At 36.1% G+C, this 24,279-nt stretch overlaps 1 protein-coding gene across 1 annotated transcript in view; it reads right to left on the bottom strand.

Annotated features, from left to right (window-relative positions):
* The window catches only part of usp43b (ubiquitin specific peptidase 43b), a 94,603-nt gene that overhangs the window by 65,284 nt on the left and 5,040 nt on the right, over window positions 1-24,279 (bottom strand). Inside the window, exon 2 of the mRNA XM_048162172.1 lies at window positions 16,394-16,546. Coding sequence (XP_048018129.1) covers window positions 16,394-16,546 — 153 coding nt within the window. The remainder of the gene's footprint in view (window positions 1-16,393; window positions 16,547-24,279) is intronic.

Here is a 24,279-nt window from a genome sequence, read left to right as displayed (position 1 = left end):
CAAAATTGAAAATTCATATTTTTTTATGGAATATTGCAGTGCTTTTTATAAATGATTTATCCATGCACATCATTATTTTTATTAATGTGCGCTTGTAATCTTCAATCAAACTTACTTCCAATGTTCCAATCAATTCCCAATGGACAAAATCAAGTCTTGGGCTTACTTTTTTTTTTTTTTTTTTTCAATAAGTCTTATAAAAATAAAAATATTGTTAAAAATCACACATTAATTTTTGTTTGTCACATGTAGTAATCCATTTTTTGTGTTGTGGGTAATAGGAGGATTTTCCACCCAGCTACCACCACAAGTATATTTCAAACCTGTGGGAAGCACTGAACGTCCTTAGTGTCGAAGCGAGTTCAAGTTGGTTACACAAATTTGTCCTTGTTTGGCATTGATCATCAAACTTAGTTTAATTTTAGTTTTTTGTTTCAGTTCCCCTTTAGAAGAATCGGAAAATAGCGTACAAGTCATATGGACTATTTTCGTGTTGCTTTTTGTCATTTTGGAGCTTGACAGCCTCATGAAAAATGGCACATGTTCATTTTTGGCTGAACCTTTAAAGTTTTATTGCAAGGGAGATGCAGTTAACGGGGGCAACGTGTGAGCCGGCCTGAGAAATTTAAATAAGGCCAGTCTGTAGATTTGTTCTGCAATCATTAGCATACTGTATGCAGTACATGCGTTTCTGCAAGCTTGCACAGATCCCCTTTTAATTAAAGCACTGCGACATTAAAAATGAATAGGAGAAATTATGTTTTAAATTAGCAAATAGGTGAAGCAGGCAGTTTTTACACTCATCATTTGTTCTAATAATCATTACTTTCTATCCTCTGCCAGGGTAAATCTGGCTGAGCTTCCTAAATCAGCCCCTGTGAAACATTATCAGTGGGGTTTATGTCCAGTCTTTCATCCTTCTTCATCGTCTTAAGTGTCTCAGTCATAACCATCAAATATTTGTAAAAGAAACTTTGCTGTGAAGATATATGTTTGAAAACTACCTTAAAAGTATAGTCAGGCAATGCATGCTGTCACAGTAATGGTATTAAGATGAATAATTCACAACCCTGATCAGACAGATGGATGCGTACCTTGTGGAGGGATAGATTCAGTGCATCTGTTGTAGTGGCCGCAACACAGCATGGCCCAGATAAGCAAAAAGAGCCTTTTAAATCACTTAAACATAGAAACACACACATGCCCGCCCCACACGTACACCGGAAGCATTAATGAATAATGGACCTCCCACTCCTCAGAGAAAGACTACCTGCTGGGCTCCAAACTAAAAATATCCTCCCTTTTAAAAGATGGAGAGGGAAAAAAGGGATGAACAATGGCACCTCTACTTATGGCCAACGGGAGATCGCTCTCATTGACTCTATTACCGCACTGATCTTACAATAGAAAGCTTGTAAAATAGTCTAGGCAATTCTACAAGGAATAACTAGTGAGTAATGGAGTAAATCTACAGCAGTGTCACTAAAAACTATTTGGAAACTTAGGCCATACTTAATGCATGAATGGAATTGCATTAACATCACTTTAATGGCTCAAATCTTACCTCTCAGGTAGGTCCTTCAGAGTGTCTTTGAGAGGGGAGGTTTTTAAGTCACAACTTCTTGCTACTGGGGTGCCTCAGGGCTCAGTGCTTGGACCACTTCTCTTTTCCATCTACATGTCATCATTAGGATCTGTCATCCAGAAATATGTCTTTTCCTATCACTGCTATGCGGATGACTCTGCACCAAAGTACCTAAACTCGCTTGTTCAGACTTATGCTCCCTCCAGAAGCTTGCGTTCTGTAAGTGAACGACGCCTCGTGATACCATCCCAAAGAGGCAAGAAATCACTCTCACGGACCGTTACCTGGACTGTTCCAAGCTGGTGGAATGACCTGCCTATCTCTATTTGAGCAGATGAGTCTTTGGCCATTTTCAAAAAAAATGTCTAAAGACAAATCTTTTTCATCAGCACCTGACTAATTAATACTAGCACTTTCTTATTCTATTTGTCTTTTTCTGATTATATGAATAAATGGAAATGGAATTAACAAAATATTAAACCAAGTAGCATTTATTTTAAAGAAAGATATAGCATATGCACACTTGACAAACTAAACGATTAGATTTTAAATGATAGACAATATGAATGAGGCATTTATATAGCACTTTCTTATGTATTACTGTACACCCAGTAGCACGTATTAATATTGTGCATCTCTCATTGGTTTTTATATTTTATGATATTTGTTTCATGACATTCAGACATTTTTGTGTGTAGTTTAAAGGCTGATTTATACTTCAGCGTCGGACCTACACCGGAGCCTCTGCGCCGTAGGCTATGCGTCTGTTTTCATTTATACTTCTGCGTCATTGTCCGCGTCAACGTGCATGCAGACCACTAGGAGGCGGTGTCCGCGGTCATGTTGAGCATCAAAACAAAAGCCGAAGAAGAAGCAGCTCGTCATGTACGTTGTCAGAGAAGCTTACAAACAGAAACGGCAGAGAAGCAGCAAATAGGTAATGACTTTTTGTTGCAGTTTGACTTCATGTGTCCTCTGAAACAGAGTGTTTTTTCATTCATAGTGAAGCTGAAAGCGCTCGCTCTTTTTTTGACCCGAGGAGGGGTTCTAGCAGACCAATCAGAGCGCTTGCGGTCCGCGTAGAATTGACGCGTTGTTACATTTTTGAAGAGGTGCACGTCAGGCTACGTCGTAGTCTACGCGTGCTACGCACAGCCTACGCCGTTGCTACGGCGTACACTCGACGCAGAAGTATAAATCAGCCTTAAGTGTCCAAATAAAGGGGGCGCTGTATGTGCCCTATCACTGTTGTTTGCATTTCTTCCAGATTTCTTATAAACGTTTTTTCTGCGCAAATCCACAAGGAAATAGAAAAACTAATGAGTTAATCTAGGTGCATGGTTCTGTTTGCATTTAAAATAATTATGTCCTGCCAGTCTGTCAGAGACAGTTGTTAAATTATGTGTCTGGAGCTTTGGATGTTTGCCTTGCTAATGTTAGTGTTGTTCAGTCAGAATGTAAGCAAGAGAATGATGGAAAGACTAGTGTCAGAGAAGAAATGCTGACTGAGCAGAGTCAGTGTTTATACTAATTCAAAAGTGTTTTCATGTGCACCAGTTGAATGTAATTACTTGATCTAAACACTATTTAAACCAAAGATGATATCCACCTTCCTCTGGTAAAGAACTAGTCTTTTTGATGCTGTATCACTCTATACATAGCCTACTGTAGTTCAAGACTTGCAAGACCATGGTCAAAGAGAGACTGACCTTCTATGATTTTGAAGAGTCTTTATATGAATGATTAATGATTTTTTTGTCCACTATTATTTACTGTATGCATATATAGTTTTTTACTTGGGCAACCAGATAAGTTTCAGGACAATATAAATCTTAGGTATCTGTTAGAATAGTAGGTTTGTGATGTCAAATATGTTTCTTGATGCTTTCATAAAAAATAAAAAAAAATCCCAGTTTTGTGCTAAACTCATCTCGTGTAACCAGACTTTTGACTCTTTTATCATAAACCTATGAAGTGAGGTTCCCCATATATCACAATATTTGGGTCATTGACGAATAAGGTTTTTAAAAGTATAAAAAAAAAACATAATGGAGATATAATTAATTTTGAAGTTTTATTAAGTGTTAACAATGAGATTATGTGGTTTTTATAATCACTTAACACTGCTTTTGTCATTTTTTACAAGATGGACAAAATTTGTCACCAAAAAAGTAATTCAGTTTAACCAAAATTTCAGTTTTACCGAATGACACTTTTGGTTATACCAAATGATAATATTTCAAACAATGCTAACATACTGATATCTAGCTAGGTAGTTAGCTTGCTAGCCACCTAGCAAAAGGACAATCAAACTTTTTATATTTAGTACAAGTATAAGTTTAGTATAAGTTTTTAAAATATTTTCCATGTTTTACAGTGGTTGTACCGAATGACCTGATGTTTCGGGACATGCATATGAGCAAGTGAAAACATGAATTTTTCAAAGTTAAAAGAGAGTTAGTTACTTTGCTTCATGACCATGTGGTCCTTTGCAGGCGTCTGAATGATGTCACATCCTGTCGCATGATACTGACCGCATGACTTGATCCAAAATGGTTCCTTTATATTGGTTACTCCGAATGACATCAATGAAATTAATTCTTTCTCATAACAAAGCAACGACTTCTACACATAATTTTAATACCATGTTCCACTATGTTGATAGATGATGTTATAAAATCATGCCAGAATAAAAAATGTATACATTTATTACATTTTAAGATGTTTTAATCACAAATGAAATGGCTGTATTGGACTTTGGACGGTTAAACCGAACGACCTTTTGACACTTCAAAATCTTTAAAATAACTTTACATGCAGCAAAATATAGGGTAAGTGTACCCATTAAGCCCACTAAAATCTAAGTTTATGAATTTTTCATATATATTGACATGGTTTATAAAGAAAATAATTTGTTAAAATGCAAGCTTTCTCTCTCATTTGAAAATTTATTAATTAGTTAATGTACATTTTAGAATATAAAATTAAGATTTTTTATGAATAAAGTCAGAAGTCTGGCATGGGCTCAATTTAAGCCCACATGTGTTCCAAATAAGCCCACATCATGGTTGATTCACAAAATATAAAAATGTATTGATTTTAAAGAAGTAAAACATCAATATATTTATTCTTTATTCTTGAGTTGTAGCTGGAGTCAAGCTGGAAGTGTGTCCTAAAGTTCCTTATGTATAACCAGGCATAACTCGGGAGCCAAGCCTTCATACTCTGGGCTTACCGGGGTCTCCTAGTGGGCCCCCATGCCTGGAGTCTGGAGCCTTAACTCGGCTTGGCTCCAGAGTTATGCCCGGTTATACATGAGTAACTTTAGGACAAAACGGGCTCTATCTCAATTGAATTAATGTGTGTAATTTTAGGTCTATCTAAATATAGTTGTAAATTAAAGTAGTAAGTAAGGTAAGTTAAGGTAAAAGGTTAGTAAGGTAAAAGTACACAAAGAAAAGTTATCATTAAACACTTTTACTTAGTAAATTGATCAAAGTTTCTTAATTGAAACACATATTACAGTAATGGTTGAAAAAGACAATGTTTTCCTTTAAAAATGTAAGATATGTTTACAAAGACATGCATGGAGCTTATATATAATGTGGACTAAGCATTATAGTAATTTTCATTGTGCCCACATTGAGAAATGTTAAGATTTTTTTCATTCAAGGTTAGCTTGTGTTAGCTATAGTTTGCATGCATTTTGTGGTGCTGTACCATTTAACACTCTGAGGTCTAAAAACGCGCCGGCGCGTTTTGCAGGTTTTTTTTCACATTGCAGCAAAACAGACTTAAAATACTCTGTCATTTTTTTGTCATAGAGACATAAGTAATACATCAATTGAAACTATAGAATATCTCCTTTTATTTGTATACACTCAGAGTAAAAACAAAATGTTGTGCTTTTTGTAAAATAAAGAAAACTAACATGATGCGTGATCTCTCATCTCCCTCTGAACGAAGTCCAATCTGATAGTTCTCAGAAAATGAAGTGTAACTTAGTGAATACTAATCACAAAAAATTCATACTTATGTGTAACAAAACGTTGAAATGTCAGGTTTTAAATCGTGCAAGTCAAATCGAAAACAAACATTCTGTGTTTATGTAATCTGTATGAAAAGAGAGCCATGTCAGAAGTCCGTGATTCAGCTCATTACCCACTAATGCGGCCACGCCCACGGAGCCAGCGCTATTCACAGGCAAATTCAGAGACAACACATGCATTCATCATCTCAATCGTGTATTTATTGCCTTGAAAATTGTTTATCTGGATGAAAAAGCCATGGTTAGCGATCTCTGGAAGACATTCAGTAAATTCCTGTTTGTTTTCTTCTATTGATAAGTTTTAAGTGAGTTTTTGTTTCTTTAGCGCCCTCCGGCTGTAGTATGAATTGGTAAACACCATTCATGGAATATCGTCTTCTTCTTAGGTGAATTTGTGGACTAAAATGCACAGAGCGCCCTCCGGCTGCAGTATGAATTGCAAACACCAGCGCTCATAGAGATAACAATGAATATTAAATAAAAAATAACTCCTCTGTATAGAAAATTGACATAAACATATGAGAATCCTATATTTCTCCAAATGTGCATGCTTTTAAACTAAAAGCCTATATTCAGACTCTTTGCATCACAGAAATACATTATATTTTAAAGTATAATATAAAACCATTATTTTATATTGTAATAAAATTTTTCTGTATGTTTCATATACCATGATGAGCTTGAGACATCACAGAAGTTTTTTTTCACAGCCTACCTGACTGAAATGCCTCATTAATATGCAAGTCTTTTCAGGTCATTACTATTCAATTCTTTTGTCTTCACAGGTGAGAATGAGCCATTATTCATGGAGATTCACGCCTCCTCGCATACCGTGTTTCTTGGCAAAAAGTGTCTTACAAAAACTAAATCAGTATATTGTTATAAATGAAAGAGTAGTCAGCATAATTTTTACATAATTTTGAAGCAAAAACTCTAGTCTACAACCTTCAATACCCAAAAGTCTTGTGAACACAGATTTAATATACTTTTATTGGCCTTATATCAGTGACTTAAGTTTTTTGTTTTTTCAGTAACCACGCATAAACGTTATTCCTTCAAAAACACAAACATGTACACACATGTTCCTCACATATTATGGTAGCCTAGTTTGTGCTGAATACAGTGTAATGACACTTGTGTCATTAATATGTTTATGAACAACTGAAAAAAGCACAAATGTCAGGGCATGTCAAAACTTCTCCAGGCCCCAAATCAGCCTCAGACTCCAGAGGGTTAAGCCCATCTTAAAACAAAAGTTAATTTATGAAAATAATCTGCTCTACAAAACAATTTATGATGTATTTATTTGTAAATTAATGTAAAATTAATCAAAAAACATTTAGTGTTTGTAGTTCACATGCTTAATTCTTTGACAGTCTATCTTTCAGTGGTTGATGGTTTGACCTTGAGATTAGCTTTGTGTGCATGCTAATAAAACTCATCTTCCCATTTAATGATCAAGTACTATACATTCATACACAAAAAAAACAATACCTTTATCTCTTATTTAACATAATATCAATGTACTTGCCAAAGAAATGGCTGAAAATTGCAGAAATGTGCTGATTTCTGAAGGGTACGGAAAGACCAAAGTTTTTGGGTGTCTTTGTGTGAGGTCCCCTGAGACAGCATGCACATGAGTGGGGCTAACTCAAAAATAAATGTCAGGGAAGTAACAAATCACTGGATTAGCTAAAATAATGAGCAGCATAAAATATGATTTTCTCTCTTTTTTAATTTCACTTAAAAATTGAAAAGTGGGCTTAAAGGGTGCATGGGCTGAATGGGTACACTTACCCTAATTAAAACCTTTTGGATTCAATAAAAGAGATCTAGTTGTACTACCTTACATGCTTTGGATGTCATATCTTTGTTTTTTATTATTATTAAGGCCTTTGGACAAAAAATGACCCGTCACGTCATTGAGCCATATATTGGTGGTTTGTGGTAAAGACACTGAGTTTCAGTATGCATTTGACACTCATTCACTGAGGTGCCGTTTACGCAACACTGTTTTCAACTAAAAAAAGGAAAACTTTTTGCATTTTGGCCGCTTATGTTATGATTTCCGTGTAAACTAAATGTGTAATGTCAAGTGAATTCGTATTACATGTTCAGTCTGTAGGCAGGGTTGCCAGTTCTGCGCAACAATACTAGCCCAATGACCAATTAAAAATGGCCCAATGCAATTTTCTTTGTTGGGGGGTGGGTTTTTAGTGACCTTTAACCAGCAGAAGAAAAAAAAATCAACCTGCAGCAACAATTTAAATGTAGCCCAATTTCGCAGGAAAACCACAGATTTGGCAACACTGTAGGTGCGTAGTGTCTTTAAATAGTGACATCGCCAACTACTGGCCAACTTTTTTGTTTGTTTTTTGCCATTTTCGCAGATCCGCGTGAACGGGGATTGTTTTGATAATGTTGTTGTCTGTGTGCAAAAAAAGATAACATTTTCCTTTTTTAGTACAATACATACCCTGAGACACATGCAGACTATTTAAGTCTTTTTGCACTTTAATATGACAATCATGTTGTGATTTGAATTCAATTAATTGTACAGCCCAATTTTCGATTGATTACGCCAAAAATATCAGAATTCTGTGAAATTCCTTGTTATACAACATTTTTTTTTTTTTTAATGACTGAATACCACATTATCTGAATATGTTTTCCGCATCACAGAAATCATAGGGCCCTAGTAAAGTCTGGTCCACTTTGCAAGAGCCTCCAAGTTAGACAGGAAGAGCCAACATGTAAAGTGAACAACTACAATTTGGTTTGTTTATGTGTCATTTAGGGGTGGATTTATCTGGAAAACGTTGATACTTCAATAATAGGTGTAAAAAAAAAGAATTCAAATAATTGTACAGCAGTATCAGTACTTGACTGACTACACACTAAAAGAAATTAGTGGAAATGTATGTGGACTTTTCTGTTGCAAGACGAGACCCATATGTTAGTGCAATCCTGTGTCTGTATGTTTGTTTGGTTTGTGTTCAGATGAAATGCTTCAAATGAATAATTTAGGTGTTTAGATGCAGGGGAGATCTCATTAGTGCGACTGATCAATAACATTGTGCAAACAGACAATCTCCCCATCTGTTTAGGAAGAGGAAGTGAAGCTCCGCTAAGCGAGAGCTAAGAATAGAAAGGGTCCAAAAGGACGTGCACACACACAAAAAAAAGAGTGTCTTTCAAAGTTTTCTCTCCCTGTGACTTTCCCTAGAGGTGGGCAACAATACATCCAGCAATGCTGTGAGACTCTGGCTTCCTACCTTGTGCTGGTTTCTATGGAGATGCCAGTGGGCAAATACACAAAGAGAGACAGAGAGACCGAGATAAAGAGAGAAGGGGAAAGAAAAGCTAGTCCTCCGTGGAGAAGAGCTCTTGGCAAGCTTTCAGAACTGGATGCAGAGCAGCGTTTATTTCCTTTCAGACATCGTCAGGGAGAACCGAGAGTATGTGAAATGAATAATAATGAGGGGCACTTCATGTAGCGTATTTACCTCTGTGAGACACCTGTGACGGAATGAAAGTGAAATCAACTCTGATGAAAGGAAGGATGTGATATTGCTTCTCACAATTCTGAGAGTATTACAAAGCATCATTAAATTAGACAAAATGCTCTAAATTTTATTAAATATTTTTAGTTCTATATTTTAATAACTAACATTAACATAACTAATAATATAGAAATATAAGATTTTTTTAAGATTGGTTGGTATACTTCACTTGCATCAAAGCTGAGGATATAATCATAAAAATATTATTTTAAATAATTTTATTATTAATTAATTTAATTATTTTTAAATTGAATTATAATAATTTGTATATATATATATATATATATATAAACAAATAATATATACATAAATAATAATAATAATGAAATACTTTAATAAATAATTATATAATTTAATAATTATTAATACAATTCATTATATAATATCATTATTAATAAGAATAATAATAAAATATTTTAATAAATAATAATAGTGAGAAAAATATACTGCAAAAGAATGTTTTTTTTGTTTTTTTTTGCATAAATTTCTGAATCCGTATGCTTGGTTATCAGATCACATTAATGGAATCTCCTAAGCTGGTGTTGCTCTCCAAACTGACAGAAAAACACCTGCGCCACTAGCAGAACATCTAGTATAGTGCTGCCAAGTTGAAAAAGCCCACCTCAGACAGTACAGTCCATGTTGGCCTTTCTCTGGTCTGCCCAGTCTGCTCAGGTTTGGATTGCACAACTCCCATGCTCCGCTTGGGCAGTTCCAGAAATCCCCTGATATCCCCAACATCCAACAACAACCCCTTTGACCTGCAGATGTTCAACAGCAGGTGGTTTCCTCCACACCAGAAGTCCTCCAGCAGCTTCCTATACTCTGAATCATCGAACATTAATGATGTAAACTACAATCATGAGTCTGCAAAAAACATCTGCAGGTGGCGTGACCCACTATTATATTGACAGAGTGAGACTGAAAAAGAGATTCACAGTCCCCTGCTCTCACAAACTGCAGCAGAGATGATCATGGTCTGGCTTTCAAAAGCAAGACAAACATCTTAAGACTATTATATTATATTATATTATATTATATTATATTATATTATATTATATTATATTATATTATATTATATTATATTATATTATTTAATTTTATGACCCTAGGACAAGCAGTTTGGAAAATGGATGGATGTATTTTTTATATTTATTTATTTATTTTACTTTATTTATACTGCTGCTTCAGGTAAGCTTAAAAGTTCAATTTCAACCTGCTTTTACTACATCCATAGTACTGTATTTAGTGAAGTCATGGGTGGTCCATCGATAATTAATTTTGCAGTGTTGCATCACAAAATACAGCCATCGTTTATTGGCAGACGGCACTATCTCTAGAGTTGACAGTGTGATAACTAGATTAATTAAAAAGAATGTGTAATGTTGTAAGAATTTTGAACACAGTCATAATGACATGACTGTAAATTAATATAAGCCCTGTATGAGGGCTGCAGGAGGGGGTTTGCACCTCTCTCTATCACTCTCCTTCAGTCCATATGTCCAGAACAAGCGTCTCTTTCATCCCCTTGTTCACAAAAGCTTCCTTTCATTCCGTTGAGAGATGGCTTCACACCAGTTCTGTTTCCAGAGTGATACCCAGTAAACATAGTGAAGGGAATGCCAAAAATCAGTGGCCTCGGGGTCAGTGTGTTTGTGTGTGTGTGTGTGTGTAGAAGGAAAGATAGATCTAGCTGTTTGTTTACAGGCATGCACTTGTCAACCTCCATTAGAACATACATGTATAATAAATATATAATGAATGTCTTCAAGAGTGAGTCTGAAAATGTCCGCTGGGCTCTGGCTATGTCTTCACAATCGCTGCATGGAGGAGGGTCATGCTCATTTTAGGATGTGTACTGACTTATAAATGAGGCATTTTGAGGCACCATTCCTATCCTTATTGAGATATACTGAATCTGGGGTGGAATACAGAGAACTATGAGTGGCTCATTTGTCTCATTGTGGTGCGCTTTCTGTACATGTATGGGTCTGTGTGTGTGTGTGTGTGTGTATACAGTGCCTAACAAATTTATTAGACCACCACTCAATGTAAGGTTTGTGGCACAGCTGCCCTAAACTAATAGTGTGTGTAAGCTCTTTAGTAACAGTAGTGTTTCTAATGCTAAAATTATTGTTGGGATTTAATGGATTCAAACACAGATTGCAGAAAGCAAGTCTTTGGGAACAACTAGAACCGATTAGGAAGTCAATAACAACAGAGACTGTGGAAAAGTACATAAAAACAATGCCAGCAAGAATTTGATCAATCCAAAGAAGGCCATACAAAATAAAAAAAAAATATATATATATATATATATATATATATATATATATATATATACAATGAATAATTTTAAAAGTTTTAAAAATAAAAAATTAAATAATTAAATTAATTTGTTACAATTAACTTCACATTTTAAACATGATTTACACAATTTTAAATGTTTTTGTTTTTATTTGTACATTTGAAAAGTAATTGAACTGGATTTTTGAATTAAACATGAATTAAATACACCATTTTTAGCTGTTTGTTTGTTGGTCATTTTAAAAAGTGACTTATTTCCATTTGAATTTTTGAATTAATAAGTTGATTTTTGATTAATTGTCACTGCATTAGTTAAAAGGCCTATCTTTGAAAGGAAAGTCTGCTCCAGATTTTAAGAACCAGTGCAGTCAATATAGTCTGGTTTGCTGTTCAAGAGGTTTCCGAGGTTTTTAGAAATGGGTTTTAGAGATTCCCTCCTATACATTTAAAAAGAAAAAATACTATAGTACTTTGCCACAGTACATTTTGTGAAGGTATTTGGCTGCAGGTGAAAAACGGATCTCTAGCAGCATGACACATTGCACGCTGTCAATTTGAATACTGCTGTTTCTTTTACTGACCTTGCAATGTCTTTTGAGACTATTACATCCCATGTTCATATAGCAATATACCACAAGCCTTTATCTGTGCGCCTGCATAGGAACATATCTTAAAAGGAAAAGAACTGGCTTTTAATAATGGATCAAGTTCAGTCAAAAAGGGCATCAACAGAGAGTAGATGAAAGTACTGCTCAGAGATAATAAGCCGGGCTGTAGCCACAGGCGTAGCCAGAGGAACTGAACCGGCTCGTGACACAAACGCACACATACACACAAAGATCATCAATTAAAGACAGTACGCCGCTGCGCTACCAGACTGTTGATTAAATGAGTTGTTTTACAGAAAATCAAAGTCTCAAATCTTGGTTCATCACTACACAGCGGTTCAAATTTGTGTCACTAAACAAATTATTAATTAGCGAATAAAACCAACTACATCAAACCACATCTGATAAAAGGCTTTGTGCCGAAACGTTGGTTAATAAAAACCTTTTGCAAGTGAGTGTGCAGTCAAATCTCATGTATAGATTGTGTGCTAAAAGCCATTTAAAGCTAGTAAAAGCGGGCCATTTCACATTTTTTTTAACAACAACAACAACAATTTATTTCGGTCCTTACAGTCAATTTTTCATAAGGAATAAAAATATACATAATAACCGAAAAAGGTGTAGGCTGAAGCCGCTGCTTATGATGCTTATATCTTCATTTCTGAGTTAATGTTAAGCCAGCTTTTAATATGAATTCTGTAATGTCATTTCTAAAACATATACATCAGTAATCATGTCCTATGTCAGTAATTATGTTTCAAAACTGTGGGTGACTTCCCTGAAATTCATTGAGAAAGTAATAAAATTCCCCCCCAAATTGATGGAGAAATTTGAAGCTCAGAATTCACCAAAAGAAAAATTTAGCAGGGGCTCAGAAACCCCAGGTAACCAGAGGTAACCAAAACCAGTTACGTCTCTCTTTTTCACACACAATGGCTCTAATCTTACCCAAAATGAACAGCGAAATAGTCACAGATTTTGGTTGTGATATTGCTTTCATATAACAGTTTAATAAACAAGAATTAAATATTAAGCAACTTATATTTTAGACAAAATACTATCAGTTACATTTCTTCTGTCAGCGTACATAGTTGTCAAACTAAGGGCAAGATTATACAACAACGATGTACTAAACACGCAAACAGTCAGACAGTCCCGAAATTAGGAGCTTTGTCCCGCAAGACTTAAGTAGTGTCCCGCATTTCATTTATGTCTGTAATTTTTTTTCATCCCTGAAATTACAATACCACAGTAAGAAATATAATAAAAACTGTGAGCATTTAAAAATCTATTTGTGCAGCCGTCATATTCTAGCTGTGAAAATAACCAACCAGCGCAATCATAGAGAGAGGTTTTCCCGCTGATGACAACTGAGTGGACAGGCAAAGAGCAGGCTAGTGATCGACCGATATTGATTTTTTATAACCGATACCGATACCGATTATTTGCATGTTTATTTACCCGATAACCGATATGCAGAACCGATATTTATTTACTGTTATACTTCTGTTTTTGACAATTATTACAACACAAATGAGCTGAACAAACCATTTTATTTATAACAAATCACTCCCTCCTTACTTGTCAGTTGGCATTTTATGATCTAAATTTAATCTAACGTTAAATCATGAAATGCCAACTGACAAAGTGCTGTTTGACTATAACTTAATCAACTGCGATCGCGCATGGAGATAATAAATAATTAATTTCCACAAAGCGGTAGGCTATATTTATATGTGTATTAGCGAAATAATTGTTATGTAGTAAATGATAATATAATCTAGGGTGTTTAAACAAGATAATCTTGTCAAAAGTTTCATTCAGTGGCCGTGCTTAAGCCTCCTGATCATCCGTCAGTTGCTAAGCAATATGAACGAACTTTTTCTTCTAGACTAATGGTGAGCAAATACAACAGATAGAGAATTAAATTCAGCGCTTTTATTTTCAACATGCACTCATTCATGTCTGTTTTATTTAATTCATGTAAAGTTACGTCTTTATTGGGGCAGGACATGACGAATTACACTATGTGACTCAATGAGTTTGTCTCAATTGTTTAGAAACAAGCTGCATAAATTAACTATATCAGGAATTTATGTCTCAGATCTCATTTGTGCATGTCTGTTATGTTAAATAAAGTTGATTAATTAAAGCAAACCAAGTAGAACATATACTTTACCTGTGCACTGAGTTGTTGACTGATCTCCTCAGACGCCCGGGCTGCAATGGCGGAAATCTCAAAATGGCCACAAGATGGCGCCATAAATCGGCGAATCCGATATTACAAAACCGATACCCGATTATGGAAAAATGCTTAAATATCGGGAAAAATATCGGTAAACCGATACATCGGTCGATCACTAGAGCAGGCCTCAACAAAGTCGGTAAACACAAATACACCAGCAAGGATTTCATCTCACATACTGAATAAGAACATCAAGAGCTGCTCAAAGCTGCCCAAATCGATGATTTAAAGCATGTAATCATCCATCCTGATGTTAAATATTTCCAACGAACGGCGGCGATCAAGCGGCACACATGGAAATGGTCGAGCACCTACAGAAAAACGAGATATTCTCCATTTGTTTTAACAAATACAAAATTGCGAAATTCAGACACGACTTTCTTCTCACGTTAATATTTCATTTAATTCGGGTTCTATGCGTTATTATATTGAAAAATGTCGAGCGCGCATCAAATGCACGAGCAATCTCTCCCTCTCTCACAGGCGGATTCCCTTGCACAAAACTGGACACGCGCACACAAATTTGTCCTCCTGCATGTGCAGCCGTGAATCTAGAATTGTCTTCTCTCCAGGATTTAATGTTGCCATAAGCGCATTATAGTGTGGGCACCCACCGGCAGAAACATTAATCAGCGCATATGCCAAGTTTGCCAACAAATGTAAATCAATATTTACATAGCGTAATAGTTGTAAATTTATCTGTCTCTTGTGTCCCGCATTGTCACATCTACTGTCCTGCAACAGATCAATAGTCAGGTGGTCACCCTAGTCTAAAGTCACAATGAACACATTTCCTCTTTTATTTACAATTTCCTCGCTCGCTGCGGCACTCATTTTCTGCTTATCAGTCGCCGGTTACTGAAGAGGAATCCAGCACGAGACAACGATATGGTGCAACCAAAATTTATACTGTTACATGATTGGCTGTTAGCGTGTCACTCCCTACGTTGCTAGGTTACCAGAGAGCGAGTGCCTTTGTTAATGCAACCAAACTTGCTTCGCAAGCTCTGTTCTCTTCCGTTGAAGAATAAAAATATTGTACGTTTTATCGAACACATTTTTTATCGATATCGATCACGTCTATCGCGATACATATCGTTATCGTTTTATCGCCCAGCCATAATAGGGCCCCATATATGTTACTGATTTGAAAAATAGCATAGGCTTTCTTCAGACAAGAAGATCTTTGATAGTTAGCGTGAAAGTAGATTTTTGGAAAGTTTGCCCTCTAACAAAAGGTTTCTAAATAAGGCTGTTTCTAAAAAAAAAAGTCTTGGTGCCATAATAATGGCTATAATAATGTTTGAATACCTTCTTGCCCTAATTTCAGAGATGTGTAGTAAATTTGATTTTTTTTTTTCATGTTACAAAATTAGATTTCTTTCTTAAATGCAATGTAAGATTAATGTAATAAACAACAAGTATTGCATGTTTCTTCTCGAGTGGCAATAATTGCGGAAGGTTCTGCAACTTGCTGCCATGGTGATGTGGCTCCATTAGAGGTCCAAGATGAGTGGAAACCATTGCCACATGTAGACCTGCAAAATGCTATGGGTTTCAAATCAATTTCAGTTTCCATGAATATCGCCTTGTGAAGATCACAGCCACTGTGAAAAGCTATTCATCTGGGTAATTCCAAGGTTACATACAAGACCACTCTATCTCAGTGCATGCTGTGGCGCTTGACCCGAATCTCCATATTTTATAAACAGATGTGTTGTTTACAGGTGGCAGGGGTGTGTAGACAAGACTCTCTGACCTTGCCAAGTCATGCTAATGGTGAAGGTAACAGCTGTTTGGCCATATGGGGTTTTAGAAGAGCCACTGGTAACTTCTACTAACTTATTATTCTGCAAAATAAAGTTCTCATATTGCAGATATTTCAGGTGATGGTTTGTGGTTTGCGGCATAATAATATAACATTACATGAGGGGGAAAAAATCCCATTTTGAGCTAATTTTTGAGATTGAATGTTGCATCATTTCACTTCTTTCATGCTGTTTCATGCCCTAGGCAGGTGCTGAGACGTGCGCTTACCTTGCCGCTTGATTTGCTTCTGTTATTTCCATTGGGCATGGTTGAAGACGAGTTAATGTCCTCATGGAGGCGGTCCAGAAGCCAGAGCAGGAATTCCAAAGCGTCATGCTGGGAATTCCCCCGGAACTGTGCACCATATTTAGATACGGTCATCTGGAGACAAGAAACAATATAAAAGTCACACAAGTGCTAGTGACAGATTGTCTATTATCATAGACATGACACAAAAAGGTATTGAACATGATCCCCTTTATTCAGTCGACACACTCAATATATGCGATCCTGTGTTGTCTATTGAATCTCTAGAAAAACAAATCCCGGAGTCATTAAATAAAAGCCACAGACCGTTTGTTAGATACCGAGGGCTTGTTTACACCTGGTCACTTCATGCGTTTTTACTGATCGGATAGCTATCTGACTTATCAAAACAATTCCATTTACACTTGGCCACATAAATGTGCAGATTTATTGGTGTTCACGTCACTGAAAGCAACAAATATGAGCTGCATTTTATTGATCATCAGCTAATTTCAAAATCAAAGACCACAATAGGAGAGAGCACGGCAACAGCACTGGTAAGACATTTAATCTCATTACTTTTAATGAGATTCATTGCTGAAGAGACTCAGCTGCTCATCTGTGGCAATGCGTGATGCAGTAGCGCTGTCAAATCTGGCTAAAACATGTTATTTTGCCTATAACATGTTCTCACGCATTTATTTTTTAGCATTTTTGGAAGGAATAAATTTGCAATGTGGTTTCAACAACCAGATGCATTTAGACTTGTTTAGTTTTGACTGGAATGCATCCCAGACCTCCTACTGAAGTGGTTTGAGCGATTGGATTTAAATCCGTCTTGAATGCGTTTCGGAGCGCATTTACACCTGGTCTAAACAGGTGTGACCAGGTGTAAACAGGTCCTGAGATGTAGATGGAGGATGTAAAGTGCATTGTGCTCAGTGAATGATGCTCCTCACTTGCTGATCATGACAACAACTGTGTAAATGAATAACTGAAGAATCCTCATCACATCTGCAGTTTTTTGTTTGTTTTGCTTTACAGTATAGCATTTGCAAATTCAATGTTAATTTACTATGCACATACTGTACACTACTGTTCAAAGTTTGGGGTCAGTAAGATATTTTTTTTGAAAGAAATTAATACTTTTTGATCAATTAAAATGCTCAAATTGGTTACAGTATAGACATGTATAATGTTTAATGTTAAAGATTTCTATTTCAAATGTCTATTCATCAAAGAATTCTGAAAAAAAATTCCACAAAAACCCCAAGTAACACTACAACTCTTTTCAACACTGATAATAAATGTTTCTTGAACAACAAATCCTCATATCAGAATGATTTCTGAAGAATCATGTGACACTGAAGACTGGAGTAATGATGCTGAAAATTAAACTTTGACATCACAGGAATAAATTACATTTTATATATTAAATTAATATATTAAAATAAAAAGTTATTTTAATTTAAAATAACATTTATCAATACTATTTTTTACTGTATTTTTGATCAAATAAATGCAACCTTGGTGAGCATAAGACACTTATTTTAGCTTCTTGTTTCTTTGATTGACAAAAATAAAAAAATATAATCCAAAAATAAAATGTAATCCAAAGGGTCCCACTGTAATTGCTGCATCAAGGTGTTGTTTATGTGCGTTAGTCTAGAAAAAAATCATCATTCCAACGTGACTTGAAGGCAGCACAAATCTTACTAAAGTCCACGTCATATTCTCAATCCAGTTTGAAGTAGTCTTGAATGTCAGGTGTATTTAAAATAATAATTTTAATGCTGAGTGACATCAAGATTAATTACAGCAGCATTAACCATACGAACTCAATCTAGCAGCTGGGAGCAAATTGCAGATAATAATATGAAGCCGTAGGCCTACAGACTGAGATAACATAATAATCTTGACATTAGTCATATAGTGAGAAAGTGGGTCATGTGGTCACAGAGTTTAAACCCATCTTCAAAAGAATGAAAGTCTAGATGCCTAAATGGCTTGTCCTCAAAGGAGTTATTCAGAGGAACAAGAATTTATTCAAAGCGCCTTCTAGTTAAAAGAATGTGACAGAGAAACTGCTATATATATAAACAGAGGTCAAATATCACAAGGCTTGTGTTGTGAGGATGAAAATGTAGCCTAATGTTTAATTTATAACATGTAGTCATTAGTCAATGTAGAGTATTTAAATTCTGGTCCTCTGAAATTTCTTTGGGGTATCTGAAAGCTTTGAGAAATGTAGGCCTCCACTTATCTGTGGTGTTAAAGAGAGGATTCCTGTCAGTTTTATACTGTATGAAATTCCATCAGTGAGTGCTCAGCCTGAAGAGCTTTGACCCACACTTAAACAGTAGGTTTGTGCACAAACGGATGAACTAGTATTAGAAGCAGGTCCTTTAATGACAGTGGCCATGAATTTTATTGGTGTCTCTTTTTTTGCTTTTTGATTATGAATAAACAGTGGTTTATAGACGTTCACAGACTCTTTTGATTTTTCATCCATAGCCATATTCCAACAAAACAAGTTCTGTATTGTATATAAAGAGAAATATTTAAGTGTTTTATATATTTCAAGACAAGAGAAAAGTACCCAGAACGATTCATTAAATAATAATAAATAATAATAATAATAAAAATAGTATTAAAATATCAAAGCTTTGGTCTTCAAAGGCCCTTTTTGCTTAAAATCCTGTCAGTGAACCTAATATAAGGATAAACTAATTGTGTCTATGGTCAGATCTCATTAAATTATTTGGCAGATCTCATGAAATTATTTGGCAATGCAATTTACTTTCCTGTGTTGATATATTTCATATTAAAACATGGATTTCCATGAAACTTTGTTATGAATGGATAAGGATTTTTTTTTTTTTAAATTTGAAGCAAGCACTGTGCAATTTCTAACTGATGAGCATAACTAGGAAAACAAATTAAATTTACTATAGATATGTAGACCTTTTAACATTTTATTCATTATCAGGACTTTAATTAGGGGCCAAGCCCCAAAGGGGCTGTAGCCCCTATTGTAATTGTACGTTTTCCCTTTTATTATTATTATTCTTCCTCCCGAATGGGAGTCTATGGCAGCCCTATCAACGGAACATGAGAAAATGATGAAATTTGGCACACTTGTAGTGATGGTCATGTCTAGAAATCTGACCAATTTTGGAGTCTCTAGGACCAACTCTATAGCGCCACCACCAGTTCAAAAATTCAACATTCTAAAGTTTATAACTTTTGAACCATTTGCTCTAGAAAAATACAATTTAGTACATCTGATTCGTCTCTTCATGCTGATTCTATTCAAATTCTTACATTAAGTCTCCGCCCATTACAGTAGCGGCCATTTTGAAAAGTACAGTATTCCGTTTTTTCGCTACTCCTCCTTCAAAATTTGTCCAATTTTGTCCAAACTTTGATCAGGTGATCTTTGGTCTGAGCCGCACAGAAATGACTGAACAGATTTTTTTTATTCATCTTTGTTCAAAAGTTATGATGTCACGAAGTTAACGAGGTTGACCCAAAATTGCTATAGAGGCTGTATCTCGGCCAAACTTTGAGCAATCAAAACTAAAATTGGTACACTTGATCAAGACCATGATCTGAGGTTCCATGCCAAATTTGGGAACAGCGCCACCTACAGGTCATGAGATCTGAAAAATGGCTATTTTGGCCAATAACTTTTGAACACTTTATTAGAAAATCAAGATCTTGGTGTCTATGGATTCCCTGTGCCATGCCGAATCCGAGGATATCGAATTCGTCAACATCGGATGAACCACGTGTCCGCCATTTTGAATTTTGTCATAAATTGCAATAACTTTAAAACAATTTGACATATCTTCACACAAATTGGTATGTATGACCTTTAGAAGGTCCTGAAGGTACCTGAGAAGTTTCAACACAGCGCCACCTACTGTTCCACAGATGTAATGATTATTGCAAAACCACTTATAACTTTTGAAAACACTTTCCAAAATGTGTATGCTTTATGTCATTTTATTCCCTGGCTTATGCCGATTCCGACGATGTGTCATTTGTCATTTTCCTTAAATGTACCTGTCCGCCATATTGAAATAAATGGAAAACAGTTTTTTCGCTACTCCTCCTACAATTTTTGTCCAATTTTGTCCAAAATCAGCTCAGGTGATCTTTGGACCGAGCCGCACAGAAATGACTGAATGGATTTTTGATATTCGCTACCATTCCCAAGATATTCATCTCTGAATGTGACTTGCTTGTGTTTGTTGTCTTATGCTAGTTAGCTTAGCATGCTAATTGCTTAGCATGCTAACCAGTTGTCATTCTCTTTAATGTGGCTCTTCAGTTATCAAGTTAACCATGAGCTTCATTAGCATTAAGTTAGCTTAGCATGCTAATATGGTTAGCATGCTAAGTAATGTTTTTTTGTGAATTCTTTGTTAGACTAAAAGGTTTCTTCCACAGTCTGTTGAATGTGCATCCTCAAGTAGCTCAATGTGTAAAGCCAGTTATCTGAAGAGCCCTGTATCCGAAGTTAGTGGGTTTGAATCCCAGGTGGAGCGGTTTTATAAAATAGTGTGTTTTGATTCCTTTACTGCCTCTTGGATTAGAAATAAATGCTTTTTGTTTCATGCTGTGTTCATTTTCATCTAAGCTTATGTACATTCTGAGTTCATTCTTGCCCGTAATTCTGAACCAGCTGTTTCATGTTTGTTCTTTTTCTCCTGTTTTTCCTCTTCCTGCTCTGTATTGCACTACAGCATGATGAGCTGCAGAATGATCTAAAGTGCAGCTTTATAAGAATTCTTCATTTTGAGTTCATTTTCACATGAACTAATAAACTTCGGCAGGTGTGGAAACATTCACTTGCACAGTGGTGCAATGAGATGAGAAATGGACCTTGGACCCGGAGGTCGTGGATTCGAATCTCGTGTGGGGTTCCTTTATACAATTGTGTGTAATGAGTCATTTTGATACCTTTTTTATCCAAATAAGGCTTGGCCCCGAATTGCTGCTTGCAGCTATATTTTAATTTGTTATTTGTACTTTCAGTATTTAATGTCAAGTTTCTGTTGCGATAGTTTGCAGGTAGTACATAGACATTCTTATCTTAGACGACATTTTATTTTATTACAGATTTCTACATGGCATCAATTTTTGGTTTGCTGAAAGAGAAAGATTGTAAATTTGAAATGCATCTGCTAGTTTCATCAACTTTTAGGTAGATGATGTCAGAGCCAACAGACATAGAGTAAGAGTTTGATTCCAGTCGTTTTTATTCCCAATACTGACAGAGCAGACTAAAATGATTCAATGCAGACTCACATCAACTATTAACTCTGCTACACTCCCCTCTGAGTGGGATTAGTTAGACATCAGTCAGGAACTGTACACAACATGACCTTGTGATCTGTGAAATACCAGCCTGTCATCCATCAACCACATACCATCTCTATCAACAGCCTTTGTCCCTTTAAAAACTCATTGATTTGAGTTACAACTGTGGTTGTCAAATGTACTACCGGTACCAATTGGTACAAAAAAAAGTTGACGGTATCAGCATTTCAGCAGCAAATATGCAATTAGTGAGACAACAACAAACCACCACTTGCTCCAGACACACATCTTCAGCCTATCATCCAAGATCAAAATCAATGCTAGAGATTGTTTTTGTTTGCTAGCCACCATTTCAATTAAATCCCACATGATGCAGCTCACAGTCACAGAACACACCACGGATTGATGATGTAAAACTCCAGACGAGTCTTCTTGCACGTGTCCGTTTTTAATGCATTTTGAATGCCGTACAGTCTGACATGAATGACAACTAAGTTCCTAGTAGATAGTTACAGTAGAAAGTCACAAAGTAGCCAGAACGCCACTGCCGTTCTTTCAGCAGCTATCGCTTAAAGTCCATATTATAAATCGTACAGTGTGCACACAGCATAATGGACCCTTCGCTAATCCCCGCCCTCCTTAGTTACTGTTGCTACGCCTGTCAAGCTTTCGCGTCTGGCAAGCCATTTGCACCGGTGTCAGACATTTTCAAGGAGATAATTAGTCATTTTTGGCGAACAGGTGAAATATCTGAGAGAGCAAGACAAAAGGGACTGCAGTATGCATTCGAGGGATATATCCACGACATAATATGCAACCGATTAGAAAATAATTTGATCAAAATTGAAGCTAAAGCTCCCAGCGCGAGCAGCAGCCGCCTCATACACTGACCATTCAAATGGGAAACACACAATTTATTGAGGAAAAGCTTTTCATCCACAGCAGGTTACGTGAAATTTGTGAAAATAACCTAATAATTATAAATCAAACAGCTTATCCATAAGTCTTGTGGAATAAACAGAAGACATTAGCCTGACCGCTTCGCAATGATAACATTCTCCCGCTTATATTTTTAGCACGCCAGGCTAACGTTACTCCGTCTTGCCTTTAATCATTTTATTTCACGTTCAAATATATGCATTATGAACAAAGAACCATCATTATTTCCAAGCAATGATGTGCTGAGTTAGCTAGCTAGCTAACCTACTCGTCAGATTGTCCTACCCGGGCTTACTGCATATGCATACATCAATATTACATCATTGTTGTCATGATAAATAACACAACATTACTGTACTTGCATTATTATAAGGGTAGGTTTAGTGTTGGGGTAGGTGTAGATGTTAATAAAGCCATAAACCACATTAATATCATGCTGGAAGCACAATCTGATAGGTAACGTTAGCATTTTTCGGATTTTGTCAGATTTTGCTAACGTTACCTACTGTTTCAATGGGAGGTAGCAAAATCCGACAGGGTAGTACAAATTGTCAGAAAACCGGCATTTCTCCCCTTGGGTTTTAGACCTCCCGCGCCTAGTAAAGGTTGCTAAACCACGATTGGCCTGTGGCGGTTTTCGGGCGTGGCTTAGCGAAGGGTCAATTTACTGACTAGCACCTCTGATAGGCCATTATGTTCACGCGTTCAACAGATATGATTGTGACTTGCTACAATACTCAACACTTGTAAAAACACGCTGTAAATAGAAACCTTTGACGCTCAGAGAGTGCTCTAACAAACACAAACAAAAGTGTTTGAAAGCAGCTTCTTTCTCTGGTACCGAATATACACAGTGTTCTGTCGAATAATTCTACCAGATTCTATCAGATTTTGCTACACTATTCGCGAATCCTTTCATTATAACCAACAAAGTGTAAACAAGAGATTTAAAGGGATGCTCTTCTCTTGCTTTCTGTTTATTACCCTTTCACAATCTCAATACAAGTTTAGGTTTTCATGCTGCTACGTACACTGCAAAGTTTCTGGATTGACAACCGTATTTAAATGCACGATTGAGTCAGAAACTGCGACGATTGACAGTGATAACCAACAGACGAGACAAAATGGGATAAAAAAAGTTTTAAGTACATAACATCCCCATGAAATCAAAATTGAAGTTTTTTGGTTTTAAGTATGAATATGTTAGTGTAAAACAATTTTCGCATTTAAAAGACAGAAGCATTTAAAACTTACAGTCTCTTCCTCTTCGCTTCAGCTTCTCATCAGATTTTCTGTCCAATCAAATGCTCTCTAGAATCTAAACGTCCCGCCCCCTCCTACACTATAAATAGATTAGGAGGAGAAGCGGTTAGATTAAGAGAAAACTGTGGGCAACGGCTCAGGCTGAGCTGTGATATAAACAAAACGCTATTGGCTAATTTCAAAAAGGGGAAGGAGCTGTTCAACATGTTCCCCCCTTTCTTCCTGTTTCAGTGGAAATTACGTCAACACATTAAATAATGCTGCATGTTTCAAGGCACTTTAGTGGGCCTTTAAACCGTTTTTGCTCTAGTACTGAAATTGGTACCGAGAACCGCAAA

Source organism: Megalobrama amblycephala, linkage group LG1, assembly GCF_018812025.1.
Source record: "Megalobrama amblycephala isolate DHTTF-2021 linkage group LG1, ASM1881202v1, whole genome shotgun sequence".
NCBI lineage: Eukaryota > Metazoa > Chordata > Actinopteri > Cypriniformes > Xenocyprididae > Megalobrama > Megalobrama amblycephala.
The sequence above is the reverse complement of the archived record's forward strand: the minus strand, read 5'-3'. Positions and strand labels throughout refer to the sequence as shown.